Source organism: Rhyacophila brunnea, unplaced genomic scaffold (genome assembly GCF_057557595.1).
Source record: "Rhyacophila brunnea isolate RB1 unplaced genomic scaffold, BYU_Rbru_1.0 scaffold_35, whole genome shotgun sequence".
NCBI classification, from domain to species: domain Eukaryota; kingdom Metazoa; phylum Arthropoda; class Insecta; order Trichoptera; family Rhyacophilidae; genus Rhyacophila; species Rhyacophila brunnea.
In genome coordinates, this window is record NW_028233017.1 from 20,809 (window position 1) to 42,666 (window position 21,858).

General features: G+C 26.0%; 1 protein-coding gene across 1 annotated transcript; it reads left to right on the forward strand.

Moving 5' to 3' along the window:
- Positions 1-253: 253 nt before the first annotated feature.
- On the forward strand, positions 254-1,030 carry LOC147067645 (rRNA 2'-O-methyltransferase fibrillarin-like). The gene has a single exon (XM_085953473.1). It carries the CDS (start codon positions 323-325, stop codon positions 1,028-1,030), a length of 708 nt encoding a protein of 235 aa, XP_085809599.1. The 5' UTR covers positions 254-322.
- Positions 1,031-21,858: the final 20,828 nt, after the last annotated feature.

Genomic DNA, 21,858 nt, shown 5'->3' on the forward strand with positions numbered 1-21,858 from the left:
AAATCGAGAAATATATAATTTTGTGAACGTTAATAAGTTTCTAGAATAAAGTATTATTTTAAATCATATTATATCAATTTCCTCAATGCAAATAAAAATATTTGAATTTTGATAATTTTAATTTATCCCATTACAATTATTAATGAGAGACGGTGGAAATAATCGAGATCGAAAGGGTGGAAGTATGGATAGAAGAGATGGTGGTAAAGGAGGAGACAGAGGTGGTAGAGATAGGGGCGGAAGAGGTGGTGATCGAGGCGGATCACGTGATAATAGAAGACCAAATCATAACCAAAAGAAACGAGGAACAGCTACGAAAGGAATGTCTTCAAAAGTGATTGTAGAGCCACATGCACGTTTTCCGGGTGTTTTTATAAGTAGAGGAAAAGAGGATACATTAGTTACAAAAAACATGAATCCAGGTGTTTCAGTATACAATGAAAAAAGAATTAGTACTGCAGATAAGACCGAATACAGAGCGTGGAATCCATATCGTTCGAAACTTGCAGCAGGTATAGTTAACCAGCTTGATAATATTCATATAGCACCGGGATCAAAGGTTTTATATCTTGGAGCGGCATCAGGAACGAGTGTTTCTCATGTTAGTGATATAGTTGGGCCGACAGGAGCGGTTTATTCCGTTGAGTTTAGTCAAAGAAGTGGTCGAGACTTAATTAATTTAGCAAAGAAAAGAAAAAATATAGTGCCGATAATTGATGATGCAAGGCATCCACAAAAATACAGAATGATAGTGCCAATAGTTGATGTAATTTTTAGTGATGTTGCACAACCCGACCAAGCCAGAATAGTGGCTTTAAATGCACAGTACTATTTAAAGGAAGGGGGTGGTGTTTTGATGAGCATAAAGGCGAATTGTGTTGATAGTACTAAAGCACCAAGCGAGGTCTTTGCTATGGAAGTCGATCAATTGAAAAAAGAAAAAATTAAACCTAAGGAACAGATTTGTCTAGAGCCGTATGAGAAGGATCATGCAATCGTTGTTGGAATATTCAATCCCAAAAAAAAATAAACTTTATTTATTAATTTTAACTCAAAGAATATTTTATAAGGTGTTCTGTAACTTACCGATTTCTTATGTTCGAAAGAACGTAGATCATATGCATTTTTCACCCTTCGGAATTCATTAAACTAAATTTATATTTAATTTCGCATGACCATCTGTAATTTTATATTGTATATCAAGTTCAGAGTAATATATTTTAACAGCTTAAGTTAAATTTCAAATATTATAACTTTGTAAGGGATGAAATAAATAAGATGGCATATTATTCTGCAAACCTAGTTAAAAACATTATAATTAAGTTTAAAGCCATGAAAAAAGTTTGAGGCATATACTTTAAACGCACAATTAAAACTTTCATTATATAAGTATAAACGATGAAATAAGTTCAAAGCTTGTTATTCTACAACCCCAATAAAATATTATAAATATTTACTTTAAAGTGATGAAATAAGTTCAAAGCTTGTTATTCTACAACCCCAATAAAATATTATAAATATTTACTTTAAAGTAATGAAAATTAATAAGTCTCGAAAGAAGGAGGGGTATTGAAGAAGACTTTGGAGAGGAGAAGATAGCCGAATGTATAAATGCGATATGCGTACAGAGAATCAAGCAAGCTGTGCTTGAGAACAAAAACTAAAATTACGACTATAAATATGGCCCATAAATAAAAAATAATTCTTATTAACTCTGTTTTTAAATAGTACTTTTCATATGAAAATAATAGTAGAATATTAATAAGCTGTTTTGATGTATAGAGGTCCAAAAACTTTAAAAGAGTTTTCATATATAAAAAATATTTAAAAATGATGCACACTTGTTTTAAAATCATAGATCACCCAATAATTATTGCATCACTTTAATTATATATAAACACAAGATAAAGAATAAATCTATTTATATACCCATTAAACCGAGAACCTTTATGTATTTAGAATATATTTATGTTCGTATAAGCGAGAATAAGCTTGGTGGGAAATATTATATTACACTATCTCGATCTAAATTCAATTTCTATACTATATTTTCCAGATCACAAGGATGAAAACCTTTGCATTCAAGTTTTATTTTGAAAATTTATATATTATCACATGATAATATAATGCGTAAGTATAATCAAAAATTATTACATAAATATCCGAGATTAGAAAATATATAGAGGTTTCAACGAAACAAAGTTTTGTAAGAAATTAAAAATAGTGAAATCTGTATTATAAATTCAGAAACTACTTTTAGTTTATATAAGCTTACCTCAAATAAAGAATTTGATTCTTTTTCTTTTTTTGCCTAAGTCTTTGTTAAAATAAATACTTAATTTAAAAAAACACAATTAAGTACTTTAAAATGATACTATGCAAATTTTCTATTGTTTTTTATTATATTATTTTATGTTTTGTTTTGTTGTGAAGCATAAAAAAAATAAAAATAAGCTGATATTTTTTCACGATCTAATTTATTTTTTAATAGAATAACTTTAAACTGGATGTGTATTTGATATTAATTATGATATAATGTAAAATTTTGAATGGAATTCATAATTTTTATTAAAAAATATTGTATATTGTTAGAAATAGCATACACTTAAATTTTAAAATTTATATAACTTCTTTAATAATTCTAGTAGTTGTATATAAAAGCTTTTTTTTCATTATTAATTTATCTGAATTTTTTTTCATTATATCTAGAAATAAACCCGTCTAAGTTATGTCATGTTTTCAGAAGAAATATATATTGATTACTATATTTCTTGCTTTCCTGGTATCATACAAAGACGATAAAATAATTTTATGTTTACGCTGCTAAATTTCGTTCTATATTATAATTTCTTAAGATGCATTGTAGTTTATATAGTATCTGAACACTATTAATACGCTTCATTATCAATTTAAGCAATAAAAAAATTGTAAAATATGAATTTTATATAGTATAAAAATCCTACCCTGGCATAATACTCGTATTTTAGGTACAATAGACATTTTTTATAAACTAAAGCTTTTTTAAAGTCACAATATCAGACCTGAATCCTGGTTTCTTTTTTATTAATTATTTTTTATTTATGAATTAAGTTTCTTTTTATCAATTCCATCTATTGAGACGTGATCAGTCCATTGGGTATATTGCACAACTCTTTAATACATTCTTTTAAACCTTCCCCTGATCTATATTAAGCAACACCTCTTCTTCTCTCAATGAGATGAGTTAAAATGTCTTGCGTTTTACATCAATAACATAATATTTAGTAAAAACCATTAGATCAAGAGAAAGTAACTTATTTTGGTTGACTTTCCATTTAATCTATTAAAATTAAACCACTTCATTCATCTTATGGGGAAAAATTGAATATATTTCCCATTATCTAATCCTTTCTCTGTAAATTGTTAACTAGAGCGACGTTTTCGATAGAAAAATGGTACGTTTGTTTTTTATATTAAATAAGCTCTTTATATAAGTCTATGGATAAACCATTATAATCACATATTTAACTAAATGATGTTTTGGCTACAACACATTCAAATGAATCAAATAGAGCTATTATACTTTTTTATGCTTGAAAAAAATATTAAAGAAAAAAGCAGCATCTTAGTTTTAAATACAGATAATTTAATAAGAAATATAGGTTTAATTAGAAATAATAATACACATCATATAAAATATTATTTACGCACTTTCCAAAACACAAAACATATAAATTTTTAGTTACTGCCTTTTCAGACTTATCACTTCCATTCAACCAACTTAAAATTACATATTTAAATACAATGAACATGAATTTTTTTTTTCTAAATTTAATTTATAGATTTGGAAATTAGAATGTCTTTATGCTATATGAAATATTTTTCGGGCTACATAATAAAGATGAGCCCAAAAGAAAAAAAGACGTGGTTAAGTGTATGAAAAAGTATCTTAATGTCAAAAAAATTATGCGTAAGATACTATATATTAAATTATTCAAAAAATATACATATTTTTATACCTTTAAATTTATTTTTATGTACAAAAGATTATAATCCGTACAAAGTTTATTTTAATATACACTAAAAAACCAAAAGGAAATATATAAAGAGAAGATACATGGGTTATGGATATTTTTGGCATTTTCGGCGAATAGTAGTTCAAGAAAAACTCTATTTAAAACATATACCAACTAAAACGATTAGATTATCGATTCCTTTAATCAGTATGAAATATTAAGAATTTTTTTCATAAAAATGGAACGAAATAGTTAATTTAATAAGGCCGATAAATTATTTCGATACAACCACAAAAAGTAATATCGTTTGAATTTGTAGTTGAAGTACATTGTTTTACAACAAATTATGATTTGTCTTATAAGATACTCCCTCGTTAAAAGAAACATTCAAGATGTTTTAATAATTTTTTATTTTTATTTTTATTTTAATTTTACCATTTATAACTTTTAACTTTTCGTTTTTTTAACTCTTCGGCGCTTAAAATATCATCATCACTTTCATCAAAATATGCTATGAATTTCTTTTTATGGGTCCTCAGATCCTTTTTAACCGTTTTCTCTTTAAGATCATTACAATTTTCTAATTTCTTCTTAATCTCATCACCATAAACTCCGGATTTCATGCGTTCAAGTAACTCCTTTTCAATCTCCTTTTCAACATTCATTTTTTTGTATGTTTTTACAGCTACAATTTTTTCTCGCCTTGCAAACCGCTTTTTAATTACACTCAACCGTGGAATTTGTTCATTCCTCATTTCAAGACGTATTCTCTGTTTTCTTTCTAAATACTCCGTTAAATTCGTAAGCCTCTGCTTACACTTATGCACAAGAAAACTATTAAAAAACTTTAACTCTTCATCTATTTGAATTATTGCTTGATCATAATCTGGATTTAATTCTATTCTTTCATATTGTTTACTTGGCATCTGTAAACGTTCGGGCTCCTTTATAAATAAGAACAACTTTCCATCTTTCTCTCGAATTGTTGCATACTTCGAATTGGAAAGTGGACACGCACTTTCTTCACAAAGAGAAGTCACATTGTTTGGGTGCTTACAAAATATTTCTGTTTCACTATGATGTTTAAATGAACAAAAGTTCTTCTTGCCGCCTATCGTTTGCCATATAGTATTATCTGACATATATTTTCAAATAATGGGCATTAAATTAATTAAATCGGTAATCAAGCTTGAAAATTAAATATAATATTTTTAAGATTTGGTAAATATAATACTTTTTTATTTTTGTATATTTGATTCAATTCAACAAAAGAATGAAACTGATATATGTTATTTTAAAATACACAGCCTCTGATGATCATATAATAGAAAACCAAAAATTTACAAAAAGATGTACGAAAAATTTTTGAAATTGATTTTTTAAGCTACAATTAAGAAGCTCGCCCCGATGTAACTTCTTTTGTTCATTTACCATCATTTTTCTAAAAAAATTAGAAAGATGTGAAATTTACCGTAAAACCACTGATGATATATTAATCAATGAATTCAAATCCTATCACCAGCGATAACTTTTTCTAAATAATTTATGGGCCATTTTTTAGCACCAAGCAAGACTTTAAATCTTGGAAAGAGCATGTTATATGTATATTATATATATTCACATTCTTTTGAAAATGCCTTTAATGCATATCTACCTGTAGGACTTTTTAATTCAAGTTTTTTTTCATATCTTATTGGTTGTGCGTATATCATAGCTTCGATTGATAATCCCGACCCCTTAATATGCGACTTATGGTATTTCGCCACCATAACTCCCAATATGAAGAATAACATGCTATTCTGAATTTATATCGAGTGGTTTAATAATTTTCATGATTTTTTGTTTTCAAAATAGCATAAATATCGTTTCATATAATTCCTATCGTAAATAGTGTAGTTTAATATCAATTCGAATGAGTTTTAAGGATATTTAGTTCCTGAAATATCGAATATATTTTTTATTTTTGATTCATTTGATTTTTATACAATAAATTTTTCTAATAAAAACTTATGCTGATTTTTTAGAGCAGGTTTTGCCCCTTATTTTCACTATTTCATCATATTTAAATATCCTCCTCCATATATCACCTTCTTGCCAGACTTATTAAATAAATTATTTTGCACAATTTTTTTTTCTTTTTCCTATTGGCATTCCCTTCTCCTTTATATACAATTAATTTATTCCGAGCCATAATATTTCATCTTATGTCGTATGTTAATGCTCAAGTACAAAACTTGTAAATTATGGAAGGTTTATTTCCTGGTAAACCCCATTTTATCAGCTTTTCTCTTTATAAATTAATTTGGTTATGCACCTTTATTCCTTCTGCTATTTTTTTATGTTTTATTTTCATTTGAGCTTTTATTCTGAGAGTTCATTTTCGAAACTGCGTGTTTTCAGATTTTCTTATATTTTTTAAATCCTTTTAGGCGTATAAAGCATATAAATCTTACCGTATATATAAATTCATGTAAGACTATGGCCAAGCATCTCTTTGCATCGAAATTTCAGCGGTTATATGTTTTGCATGTATTATCCCAAATTTTCATATTTTGGCTAAATTCAAGAAACAATTATATTTTTTATGAATAATCTATTTCATATTTTTGACCTATTAACACGATTTTAACTATTCCTGGGAACCTGAAAATTATAATCACCAGTTCGCACATGAAACATAATGTTTGAATATATTTTTTTATCCAGCACCCCAAACATTTTTTTTTCTCGGCCGATTTTTCTAAGGAATTATGTGCCATGCATACTCATTATATACTCTTTTGTTAGCAAAAGATATAAATTTCACACTTATTTAATCATTTGTAGCATATGATTATTGGCGTATAGCAGCAAATTTAACTTTGATCGGTTTTCTTTTTTCAATAGAAAATCTATATTTAATTGTCTTTTATTTTTTATATCCCTTTTAAGTTTGATATTTCTTTGTTTAATGGCTGTAAATCTATAGATGAGTCTGTTGGAAATTTTCTTATTAACTTACATTTTGAGAAGTGTATACTTAAAGCTCAAGAGCACTTATAATGATTACAGAGTGAGATTGTGAGTTCTTTGATTTTTTTTGAAGATATTATTGCTATTATAAAGGGTTTCGATTGGATTTTTGAATCAAAAACATTTCATCACAAATATCTTTAAATACCTTCTAATGAATATACAGTCTTGTAACGTTTCAAGATAGACGTATCCATATTGTCTCATAAAAGAGTTTCTAGTTCTCATAACTATGCATAATTTGTTGTTAAATTGTATTTTATCACTTATAGCAGTATGCATTCATTGAAATAAACCGATATCTTGCTTTTTAAAGTTTTTCGACAATATAGATAGAAGCTAGAGGCCAAAAATGATAAAAAGTTGTTAGTTTTAGAATAAAATATATATAACGTGTTTACGGATGTGGATTTTTTTATAAATCTGATTGGTAGATATATGAATAAAATGAATCGAAATGTTAATAAGCGATAAATATTCGAATTCTCGTGAAAAAAAATTATTAAAAATTACATTTATTTTTAGATACTACCAATATTTTACTTTGCTTATTTGCATATATTAACTTACTTATTAACTCTGCAAGCTTAAATTTTTTAAAAAAACCATAAAATAGGTATTTTTTTTATAAAAAAAGCTATGTAAACTAATACACCATGTATTGCGCTAATTTTCGTTTTATACGCACTTTAAGTGTATATACTGTCTTGCTTTATTACATTAGCACAGAAATAAATATATTTTCTGATATTAGACTGTATATTTCTGGTTAATATTGCATATTTGTATAAATTTATAAAAAGTTTATCTGCATTTGTTTTTGGTTTATAGAGCCACATTCGCGTTCATTTCTAACGTATTCTTTATGAATTGAATATTGAGAACATCAATAAAACACAAACTCTAAGATTACTTATATGTAGTATTATGCAGCCATAATATATTGTGTTAAATAATTGCGGCTGCTCATTCGTTCATAAAAAGTTAAATATTTTTTCTCCGCCATAATTTTTTATAGACAAATATTGCATTATTTTAGTTTGAAACGACAATAAGATGCTTTTTACCTCTTATTCGATGGTTAAACAAGAAATAATTACAAATCGTATGTTTAGATCATATAATTACATTTTAACCCTAAAATACCACATTTTTATACATATCTTCTTAAATCTTATCATCAAGCGTTGAGAGGTTTATCTTTATCATGAAATTTCGCTCTTAAAACACAATTATATATAAAAAATCTGGATCTATTTTACAATCTAACAATTTTTTTATCATTGCAATAAAGACTTAATACATTGAATTTACTGATTCTAAAAATCTCATGTTATCTTAATACTACTATAGTTTGCACATTCCGCTCGTAACAAATTTTTAATGATCTCAATAAACATATATAAAACAAATATTCGATCGGATATTAAAAAAATTTTCTTCATCTGCATCAATATTTTTTTGCAGTCGAGTTGCTCTATTGATAAGTTATTCATTTTTAAATTAAGAAATTTCAAGATTTCTGGTGATTTAGGTTATGTTTCTTTGGCGATTGTAAGGTAAATTTCTTTTTTAATTTATTTTTTGTAAACTATATGCACATTTTTACTTTTACTGTATTTTTCACATTATCATGTTGTGCACTTAAAACACTTTTACCATCATCAAATCGTGTTTTTATTGCATATTTTCATTTTCTATTTTTAAAAATTTTACAATTATAATTATGAGATGTTTAAACGCACCTGCTTTATCATATATATTTACTTCAACAATCTCTTTATCTGCTGTAAAAACATATTTGTTTAGTATCTATCTGGTAAAGAGTTATTATTTTACGACATAAAAGACACAAAATACGCTGAAAATATATAATATTTTTCGTATTTTTGAATTTAGAAGTCTTTCATGACTATATAATTGCGATTATTCTAGTTAAAGAAAAACATAAACATATAACTTTCTTCACCTTCATCTTTTAACATTCAATTCGACCTTTATTTAGTAGGTATCAAAAGGATTTTTGGCCTACATATTTTTTGTTCTTTTTTAGTTCACAGGTATGCATTTTCAATTTTTTTTTTATTTCTATTGAAGTTTTCTCTTTTTTTCCTTCCCAGTCTTAATATTCTGTGCATGTATTCTTCTTTATACCTTTTTTCCATGTATCGCCCGTAAAAAAAACATGATTTTAATATCTTAATTCTAGTTTTCCATATTTTTTCTATATCATTGCTTTTTTCAAACGTAATATAATCAAATTATTATTTTTAACTGCTGCTTTAGCATTCATATATAAAAATTTTCCGTTTGTAATTAATTGTATATGCGTATTTGATAAATTTATTATCTGTTGAGTATACTTTTTAAATGTATATTGCACAATACACCCCAACTTCAAACTTCATATATTCTAAATTAGCCTTTTCGTTTTGTGGAATAGAAAAATAGTTATAGCCGGTTATCAAACTCTATATCAGCCGGATGTAGTAATTGTTTCAAAATATTCACATTCTGTATCCAAATAAATATATAATATCAAAATTTGCATCAGCGAAGAATTAAAATTTTATAAACCAGAAAATAGCCGATTCATTATAAATTATATATAAAATACCTTTTTCTTTATACTTTCACAAATATAAAATTTTACATTATTTAAGACTTATCAAATTACAAAAGAAACTAAATTGTATCGTTTATGCTATTAAGTATTCAAATTATAATCCGTGTAAAATGATATCAAATTTGGAAATACATTATATTTTTAGCGAAAATTTTTTGCATATTATATATGCAAGTTGGTTTGGCTCGTTTTTTGTATTACTAATCTTCGTGATTTATAAATTTGTCTTCTTTTTTTGATTATAAGTTTTTTTTTGCATTTTAGAAGGAAAATAGAAAAATCAAATGAAAAAAGGATCTACAAGAAATATTTTTGTGACCATAAAAAAATATATTCAGAGCTAGATATGATTCAAAGCAAATGTTTACAAGAACATAATGCACACTAATCAATGTGCTTGGAGTCATTGTTAAAAAGTTCAAAGTATTTTGGATTAATAGACAAATCCCAGGTCGATATAATTAATTAAATTCAATGAAATTTAATAAACTTAATACCAAAAAAATAACGAATATTTTGTTAAAAATTTGTTATAGCATATAAATCCCCATATATATATGCGTATAAAAATCTACTTTTAAAATATAGTTAGTTCAAGCAAAGCTTCACACATCTAACATTGAGTAATTATATAAAAAATAAAGACATTCCACCATTCGTTTCTATATGCCCTACCTAAAGCTTTTCTTATATAATACTGCTCTTTAGATTTTCGTTTTACAACTCTACATTTTGAGTGTAAAATAGTGAATAAAGATCCACAAAATTATACTCAATAAAATTCTATTGTATTTATAATATTTATTACAATATTTTTAATCCTTTTAATTTATACGCAAACTTTTCTAAAACTGTATGTTACCACTCTTAATGAAATTCATTAGAATTGCTTTAGTTCTTTCAAAAAAACCATATAAATCTTCTGCTAGGCGATTCTCTCGTGTCTACTATAGCCAAAGCTCACGTTTGATTTATTGGTCACCTTTATCGATGTGGCTTAATCTTGTCAGTATAGCATTGTTTAATCAGCTAAAATATTGCATCCAGGCGTATACATTTCTACAAAAATTTTGTTATAATGTTTTTTTTATTAGTTTTTAACCTCAATTATGAATCTGATAATGGATCTTTTTTATGCCAACAACTTCGCTTCTAGTTCTTTGGAAATGGCTTTTATGATAGAAGAGCACAAATATGAACAATTTAAATATGTCAATTTTTCTTTTTACTCAATCTCGATCATTTTATGATAGATATGTTAGCTTAGTTTTTACATCTATAGTGATAATAAACATACCATCCTTAAGTAGGCTTTGAGCCCACTTTTAAACTTGATTGCATGCAAAAATCCCGAAACAAGTATTCATGCAGTTTGCAATTATACAAATTTTCGTTTTCTGCCTATAAATTATTAAGAAATTTACATTTTTAGGGGTTTTTAAATTATTTCTGTATTTTTATTGGTACACTTTTATTATAAAACTTTGGGATTGTAAAAATTTAGCGAGTGTATGAACTATGGTTGACATATTTCAAAACAATATAATCAAGCGTATTTAACTATTTTAAGCAAGAAAAATATACTAAAGATTCTAAGTAAACTTAGAAGAGTAGTTCATAATATTTATAATAATATTTGAAAATCGAAACAATAGATATAATTAAAGAAGTCGAGGAGTTTAATTTGGGATAGAATAATGAACACATGGTTGTAAGTGCTTGTATTTTATGCTTGATTAAAAGAAGTAAGAATAGAAAGGTACATTTTGGATAAAAATAGAACAAAATAACACTGTTAATATTTTTAATCCCATTATTATCGGGCGGGCGGCAATATTTACAGATTTATGGTGAGTTCGTATGAATTTCTTGCAAAATTCAAGTCTTATCTACACGGTAAAAAATCAAAAGGCTTTAAAAAGGCATGTGATGGCCCTCCGACCAATACAATTTAGGAAAATATAATATATAAAGTGACAAATACCTGTTCGAAAAAACCTGAGGATGAATATCTCAATATATCTCGTCCGTTTTATAAGATGAAAAAACGAAAAAGTGACCCTCTGATCAATTTATTGTATTATTTCTAAATAATTACTTTTATACTTGGTGTTCTTTTTTTTTATCCAAAGTTTTAAAATAAAATATATAAGATTTATATTGAAAAAAAGAAGCCTGAAAGAGCTTGAGCAAATATTTTCTTTTCGATATAAATATTTGTGCATGATGTGTTATTTATTCCCAAACTCTATTAGAGACCTACTATTTAAAAAATAATTTAATATTGAGCTGAGAAAGTTAATACTATAGATCAATTTTCTAATCATTTTATTATATGAGAAAAGCCAGTGAAGCTTAAAAAATACTTTTAAATAAGTAAACTAGATTATAAAACTTATATTTTTATCACTATTAAAGTCCCTAGCGACTACGCTTTCGTGCCTTTAATAATTAAAAGTCTGCTTTATACAATATAGGCGCATAAATTCATTTCAATCACATACCAGCTTTTTTAGACATAGGTTTTGCGGTATATTTCTATAAAAAAAACTGTAAAAATGTTTGAATAATAAAATTAATGAAGATATAAATTTGAGAGGGAGCGTTATTTTAATTAATAATAAATTACAGCAAAATAAAAGATATATTCTGTTGAAATTCACTTTATGGTTATTTTATTGTTTTTAGCACAAAAATTTGGGGAAACTATAGATGTCGGGATAGACTAAACGAAAAAATTTACCTTAAGAAAGGCAAGTCGAGAAAAAATAATCTGATGCATTTATTGAACTTAATTTTTTTTTCATAATTTATATGTATATTAATAATGATGTAATTTTGAATTTTAGATTCACTAAAACTCCTCTGGGTTAAAATAAGTATATTATTTTATAATAATAAAAATAACACAAAAGCTGTAGTGATCTAATAAAAAGTAAAAAGATGATTTTAAAAATGTGTTGGTAGAAATTTTACGGGATTTACAGTTGATGATTTTATTATTGATAAAAATATAAAAGCAAGTATCGTCTTTTTAATTCTAGAAATACTGCGCGAAAAGACATATTCTAATATTTTCCGCATTAATGTTATTTCAAATAACCTTTTAAGGGCTAAATGTAACTTTAGAGCGTTTTTCTAAATATTTATTATCGTAAATAAGGTTTTTCCATAAGTTTCAGCTAAGTATAGAGCAGATTAGGTTTATATAATGTTTCTAAAGATGATATGTAGCTGCTATGTATGTTTTTTTTAAAAATTACTAATGACATGAAATAAATTTTTTATATATTTACTCCATATGAAAAAATATATTATTATTTTAAAGTTTCTAAAACCTCTAAAACAAAATCAAAAATATTGTTCCAATAAATAGCGATTATTATGGATTGATAGTTTTAATAATAATTTTTTAGGCGTTTTAATGTTTTTAAATATCTAAAATCAGCAATATTCTTAGCATGGGGTAAAAGCTTGAAAGATCAAATACATTATACAAAATATTAAGACTAAATTTTATTTGATATGCAAAAATAAATTTTTTTGGAAAAAAATTAGATTATAAAATTTTTTAAATATTTTCTAAAACAACAATAGACCAGTAATTTTTGGCAAAAAAATGATTTTAATTTATTTTTTTACGCTGTAACAGTTCACTTGAATTTATTTAATGACGTTTATTCTTGGGAATATCCGAAAACAGATCTCGCTCAACATAATAAAAATTATTAAAAATTTAAAATTGTAGGGTGGTATGGTTGAGTGGTTTACATGTAGAACCCCTGTGAGGGGTCACGAGTTCCACTTCTACCACCCCACTAATTTCCAAACGAATTTTCTCTAAAGAAAAATACTCAAGGGGGCGGCCAGTGAACAATAAAAGATAGACCATAAAGCATTGACAAGCCATGATAAATAGGAGGTTTCTGTGTAAGCCGTTGAACTGTGCCTCTAGTATGGAAAAAGATCCCACACCGTTCAGCAAGGATATAGGTAAGTGTAGAGTGTGGTTGTAGCTTGTATACCTTAGCGATGAACAGTAGACAGAATCCCATTCCCTCCACATAATGACTCCTGCCTATGACAAAGGGCCCAATCCACGGTGATTACGGGTGACAAGAAGTGCTGGGGGAGTTCCACAGAGAGACGCAGCAGTTAAGCATAGTTCCTATTAATATAAAGCGAACTTCATAAAAAGTAATATAAGTAAAACATATATAAATAAAGTAAATTCGATTAAAATTTTTTAATAAAATTGTAAAGGAATTTAATGTCTGGAGAAAATATTTAAAAAATGTTGACGTGAGAAAAATAGTCAGAATAAAATAGAAATTTAAAAGGTTGCGAGTTTTTGTTTTTAGCTCAAACTTAAAATTAAAAACAAAAAAGACCGCTTTTTTCTATTTAGCCAACGAAATACTAACCCACCTAATAAAATATATTTAGTAAAATTGATTTAAATACCGAGAAAAAGTCTATATTTTCTTAAATTATATCTTAATATTTCAATTCAATAGTGCAAAAATTATAAAAAGAATGAAGTCTATGGTAGCATAAAAAATTATACGTTTTATAGAACAAAATAAATAAATAATAACAACCTTTTGCTTTTCTATGTAAAACAAGATAGAACTTGGGTTAAAAAAAATTTCTTATGTAAAAGAAGATACTATATAATTTTTCTCCAATTTATATAGAAAAATCCACAAAGATATACAGTACCTGATTTTTTCGTTTAATCTACAACAAAGTATTATCTTAAGATGATTATATAATGATGACTATACATATCATACATTAAGTTTTTTTAAAAAATAAAATTTTCAGAAGTTTAAAATCTACTAAGTCTCATTGACCGATTGCAACTAAAGTATTAGTTTTAATTTGAATGTTGAAAAAAAATCATTAAGTTAAAAAAATTATAAAGTACTAAATATAATTCTTTTTTATCAGATGAATATAGAAATCGAAATAAATTGACACTTATAGATGAATTAATTCTTAAGACAGGACATAAAAATCTAAGATAATTCGCGTTTTTGTGTATAAAACAGCTCAAATCTCACATATAATCTTCTTTTAAATTTATAGCCTTTGGTCATAAAATTAATAGGCTTCGATGACATATCAAAATTAAGGCAAAAAATGTTCATAAGAGAAATGATTGAATATTTAATAAGCTTTTTATTTATAAGTTGTGAAAATATTCCATAAAAAAATGGTTTTGATAATATGGAATTAAATATTGCGGGAATCAAAATATTTATATCTTACAGGAGAAAATACATTAATTATCCGCAATCATCTTGAAATAATGAAGGAAAAAAATATGTCAGGTTATATATGTATGTTCGAAAATAAAACTAGTGGTGATGACGGAGAGATGTAAATAATCGAACTAAATTTTCAATCATACCCGAAAAAAGTTACAGTTAACTTGCCAAACGAGTAAAAAATGCTATCTAGTAACAAGGGTTACAGCAAATGATTTTAGACCAACTTCTAGTAAATATCAGTTTACGCATATAAAAACGCGCTTCAATGTGTTGCTGAAATAATTTAACTCGATTCTCTAGCGCGATGCAAGTAATCAAATCTTTATTTTGGTATTGGGATGTTTAAAAGTAGTTATATGCCTGATTAGCTAGTCGAGAACGTTTTTATTTAGACAATTTACTTAATCAAGCCACAAGTATCTTTAATGATATGAATAAGAAACTTTTTGAAGCTGTTTGATTTGAATGTATACTCTGATAACTAAGATGCACTAATATAATAAAAACCTATTTATGATCTCTTTTAAAGCAAGCAGAACTTCGGCAAATCCATGCAAGAAAAAAATAAAATATAGCCCCTGGTTCTAAATAATCGTTAAAAAATCAAATGCAAATAAATATTAAATTTTTTTTTTCCTTATATTGGGTTATTATTTTTATAAATCAGACCAAAAATTATTATATTAAGGTATAATCTATGTGTAAAGAAAAAAAATATGATGAAAGGTTTAACAGTAAATGTGATTTATTGCAGATTTTTGTATTTTAATATGCAAAAAATAAGAGTTGTCTAATAGTTTTTATGAAATATATATCTTTATGGATTTATTGTGTATTATAATGCATGCTATAAAAGAATTAATGGTTTTGATTTATAAAAATGTAAAAAAAAAATTCGATTATTATAACCGAATATAGTTATTATTTATCTGCCAGTGAGCTAAAAACCCCGGTCCTGATACACAGGTTTTGCAAAAAAAATGATGATCAAATATTACTGCCGATTTAAAGAAATTATAACGGTAACTAAAGAATTACGCTTTTTAATGGGTTTTATTTGAATTTTTAACTAATACATATTAGTTGTTGAAATTTTAAATCGATATCGTAAAGTAGAACGAAAAAAAAAGTAGAAAATGAGCTTTTTTATACAATTAAAACGAAAAGATTATTATTACATGCGTTTTAAACTAGAATTCTCTTATATATAAAACGGTAAAAATACATGTTTTTCTAGGTAAAATAGTACAGGATTTGATGCTTAACGTGAATCTTTAAATATGCATATATCTTTTATTTTAAAAAATTTTATTTAACACATTGTGAACAAATTGCGTTGCAATTTTTATATACTTTTTATGTCTTTAATCATCAAAAATCATATTTTACAAGTTTAAACAAAGATAACCTTTTAAATTAAGTTTCTAAATTATTATAAGGCAATATCATTTTTATTTCTTTTTAGTGAATATTCTAAGCTTATTTCATTTATATTGAATTCTTTTTTCTAAAGTTTCAGATAACTCAATATGTGAACCTTTTTTAAACAAAATTAGACTTTATTATCGCTTGAAAAGGTGTTTTTACTTATCCTTGTCAATGATGTATTGTTTATTGATGCTATAAAATGCTATTTTTTTATTAGGTTTCTATTATATATGTATTAGCATTAAACACAATGACGATTGTCTTATCGATGATTTTTGATCAAGTAAATATCTAATCACAAAATTTCAAAGTATGATAGCAAATCAAAAAAAATAATAATAATGGATGCTTTAAATTTTGGTAAAAATCCTTTAATTTAACCTTTTTTCTGTCAATTTATATTAAGAAAAAGCATTCTTTATGAAGAAATTTTTCTAAGGCAACTTCCGTATGTCGCCTTAATTCTAGTATTTTTGTGCAAGGCGGATACCTTTAGTATACTATCGAGAAATAAAGCTTTATGCGTTTTTTTTGTCTAAATATATTAATCGGAATAAAAAGGCTTCTGATTCATGTCGTAAACAATTGTAACAAGATTAGATCCAAGTTTATGTATAGAATTATAAATATCTATGTCAGATAATCCTAGTTATTCCATTAAACCAAAATAAATTATAATAATGGATGACAGCTTAGTCTTTGACCGCCTTTTATAATTAAAAAATACTCTTACTTTGTACTTAAATGATAAATAAGCATGTAAATTCAGAATTATGAATCCAGCATAACGGTTTTATATCAGACTTTGATATTTCAAATTAGTAATATTATGTAGCATTGTAAATATTGTTTAATCCCCGTAAATAACGAAACGCGTTCAACCTTGTACATATTACTAGATTATGTGTCTATTAATAAATTTTTATATTCCTTATGTATAGAAACGGGTATTTATTTGTGTTGCCAATGATATCTGATATTTAATGTGCATTCTTTCTGTAATAAGAAGAATGCCCTCTTTGTAATTGTATTTAAAGTTTAAAATTGTATCATCAATTCCTAAAGTGTCTATTATCCCCCAATAGTCATTATATATTATTTGGATGATTATAAGATCTATCAATAGATTTTCAAGATTCCCCAAACTAGTTTTACCAAATTTTATTGAATAGTGTAAAATTTACGGATAAATTAGTGCTAAATCACAGAAACTATTTATCTATTCGTTAATAACAGCAAAAAAGCACGTAGAGAACCATATATTATGCAATAAATCCCATGCTATTATTTATAAAATCAATTCTGAACGATCAGAAAAGACTTTCAGCGTAAAACTTTGACTTTTTAGTTTCGAGATGACCATAAGTCTAGCCGCATAAGATTTGATATTTTAATCAAAGAAGCACGTCTAAACGAAGTCTTTTATCCTGGAAAATTGCTCTTCGAGCCTTCTGTGCTTCTATGGGAGGTCTAATTTGCTACATTCATTCTATATAAAAGTCTAAAATTAAAAAAAAATTGTGTCTGTGCACTATAATCGGGTTCCCACTGCTTAAAACATTTCCACAATGCTAAGAATATCATTGATTACTATAAAATTGGTTTAGGAAAATATTCAATCTATTTTAGTGCCAAAATCGATTGTATCTTTAAAGACGATAACTTTTTTTTGCTGAGGTTTGACCCAATAGAATTTGATTACAGTCCTCACGAAGAGGCGATGTTGGATGTGATTTTATTAATTTATACTATCCTGTTCGCCAAAAGGAATAGAATCTATGATTTTTTAGGGAAGATTATAGATCGAATGATTACACCATTCAAACATCGTCACCTTTCTAATAATAGAGTTATGACAACAAATAGAATGAAAAAACTACCTAATTTTCTTTAAAACAATACAAGTGACTGTAATATAACCCGGTTCAGAGCTGTTTAAGTCTAAACACAAAGGTCTGTAAATTACGTTTTTTATGTGTTGGTATTGATCTAAATTAGGTTTCATTCAGTAAAAAACAGAAGAAATTCCAAAAAAATATCTGTCTAATACATCAATTCTAAAAGTTTATGCAAGCCTTTGAATGTATTTTGTTGTTTGAAATCCGTAAGCAAACAAGGTTGTAAAATAAAATATATTTAAAAAAGGTTTAAATTACTTTTAATATATAATCTTAACAAATAATTTGGTTTTTTATATTTGTTTTATCTAAAACACTATTTTTTTCATTTTATTGTGCATTTGATCTAAGGACATAATATTTATCACCATATTTATGAAAACATAAAATTCAAGTAAAAACATATATACTGAAAATTATTTTAAACTTAAATTACCTAAAAATTGTCAATAAGTTCATATAATAGATATCAGTATATTTTTATAATATTTCGCGTCATCAAAAGTATAAAATCACCGTAATTTTTTTCGTATATGGTATAAATATGGCATTTTTCTACAAAGTAAAAAGTTAAATCTAAATAAATAAAAACATTTGAATTTCATCGTTTTCCCCATGTAATTTACCTATTATAATTCGCTTTAATTTTTTATTGTATTAAAATATTTTTCTAGCATTGATGAAAATTTGGATTCTCGGTTTATGAATATTTTAAATTTAAGTTTAAGCTTGGACTTTTTTGCGGTAATCTTCTTCAAAGAATTAAAGTCAATCATAGCTAATATACGAGGTTTATACAGCTCAATAAAATCCTCTACTTTACACATCGAGTTCTCTACTTTACTTATCTTAGAGAAAAATTGCGAATATCCTTGATACAACAAACAGTTTACAAACGTATCCGCTATTTCTTTAAAAACATCAATTGTATAGATTTCATAGTAAAAATAAAATGGAATCGTTTGCATTAAACGTAAAGCCACACTATCGGTTTTATCGGAATTGATAATATCTATAATATTTTTTAGGACTTTTCTAAGCACTTCTTTCTCTACTATTGCATTAAAAATTCGATTAAATTCTTTAAAAAGATATTTTATAATAGTATGTTCGCTTAAATTCTGTTTTATAACAAATTTAAGCAAAATATATTCAGAATTCTCGAATGAGTGATTAACTTTAACAATATACTGAACTAAAGTTTGTAGAATAGCCTGCTTTGGAGATATTATTTCGCCTTTCTTAGGCGCAATTCTACAACATTTAAGTTTCGAAACTATTTCATGATCCCTTAATGCAAAATCATTTATGTTATCATCTGTAAGCTCGAACATATTCCAACAAATTTCATTATCCAAAATTAATAGCTCTTCAATATGAAATAGTTTTTCCATTTTCAATTTCAAAATATAGTTGAGAAAATTCACGTGATATTTCCTTCGATTTGCAAAAGAAATGTCAACGATTTTTCTTTTTTTTTTGTATATGTTAAAATCACATATAAAATTATTTTGAAGTGTTAATTGGTTCGAAATAGAAAAGGATGACATCCCAATGTTTAAGAGATTGCTCATATTGAAAAAATACCGTATCTTTTTTTCGACAAAACCTTTTAGATTTATATTTCTATAATATTCAATATAGGGAAATTTAATGCCAATCAATATATCTAATACTTCTTTATCGGGATGTTTCCAATAGTAAATTAACCATCTTGATATTATACATTGATTCTCCTTATCAAAAAGAACATTCACAATACCATTAAAGTATTTATGCTCAAGTTCTTTAATAAAAAGTTTGCAATCAGCAGTTATTTTTTCCTTTTTCGTTTCTAAGGAAAATTTTATTATCTCACTTCTGCCTGTATCATATTTAATTTTTACAAAATCCATAAAATATACATTGTTCTTTCTTGATAAACTCTGAAAAGTAAAATCTTCATTATATTTATTAGTAATTTGATTTTTCGTATATTGATAACTTCTACACAAAAGGTTTTGACTTACAAGAGAATTTAAAATATCCTCGACTGACTTTGAAAACCCTTCAACAATTTTCACATCGAAGATACAAATAAAAATTTTGTTGTTATTTTGAATTTTGTCATAGTAGAAGTTGTATGTTTGTATGAGACAATTCCAATTTTCAGGATCTGTCAAATTAAGATAATATATCAATGTTTTCAAAATATTCAATGACATTTCAATGTCTTTATAATATATATCATCGGAATCAAATAAAATTTTTTTGGGAAACTTAGATCTTATGTCTTGTAATATCTTTCTTTGCTTGCCTTTCTCTTTAATTTTGCCATTTAAAAAATACATGGCTTCTGAATGCTTCATCATAAGAATTTCGGCTGCTATGTATCTTTTAAAGCTATCTTCTGGGCAAAAAAGAGATTCATAGATGTATGATATGATTTCTTTATTTCTATTGCCAGGAAACCCCAAGAAAAAGTTTAAAAGATTCCTGATGTTTGGTCTTAAATCTATTATATCATCCAATAATTTATTTTCAATGGCCCTTAAATCATCACAACTATGGTTTTCGTTTCTCATAAAGAATATTTCAGTAATATTTTTGCTTTTACCAGGACCAAGGTCATCTATATTCTCAATTTTTGACGCTAAATTATTACTAGAGCTATTTTTCAAACCTTTGCGTAGTCCTTCTTGATTTTCTAGATTCCCAGTATCAAAACTTATCAAATCATTTTCCCCTGGAATATTAACAAGACTCCAACAAATATTCTTTTTCAATCCATCACCCTGAACATCCACCGAAATTTCATGCACATTCTCATTAAAAATTTCAGACTTTATAGCCTCGCCCAAAAAATCGATTAAATTTTCATGATTCTTTATGTGTGGTCCATTATCTATTTTAAACACTGTTGAATATATTTTTTTGTCAGCGTGTCCGTGATTTCTTATCAGTTCTGCTATCTCTATCTTTTTGCACTCAAAATCTTTTTCTGAAATCTCAAGAAACAATATTGATGTATATGTTTTCTTTGTGGATGTTCTTAAAACAACAAAATCTTTTAATATAGACAAATATTCCAGGTTTTGTTGGTCTACAAGCTCATAAAACCCATTACCTCTTATTTTAAAAAAATAAAAAAGAAAAAATATAAAGTCTAAAGTCTTCATAAATCTTTCATAATTCCTTCTTAAATATTAGACTGTCAAAAATATCAGCTACTTCTAAAAAATTACTAATTCGTAAACTGATTTACTTTTTGACATTTAAAGAAGTAACATGTCACTCCCAAAAGGGTTTTTTTTTGAGGAAAATCTAATTTACACAGAAATTACTACGTAATTTATTCTAAAAGATGCAAAATCGTAATCTATGAATAAGATTTTTTTAGACAAAATTAAGTTAAATATTTTACACTTCAAAAATATTGCTCGAAGTCGGAATTGATTTCTATTAAAAACTTATTCATTTCACATGTATATTTCTTTATTTTTAATACAATATAGCATGCGAAGTTATGTTAAATATAAAAACATAAATTGGTCTATGTAGTAATTTTATCTGAATGTATTTATTTGATACAGTAAAGAAGAATTTTAAAAAGGAAATTGTATAGTTTCTACCATTTTACTACG

Coding starts and splice junctions, on each gene's coding strand:
- LOC147067645 (XM_085953473.1), top strand. CDS start 323: ATGTCTTCAAAAGTGATTGTAGAGCCACATGCACGTTTTCCGGGTGTT.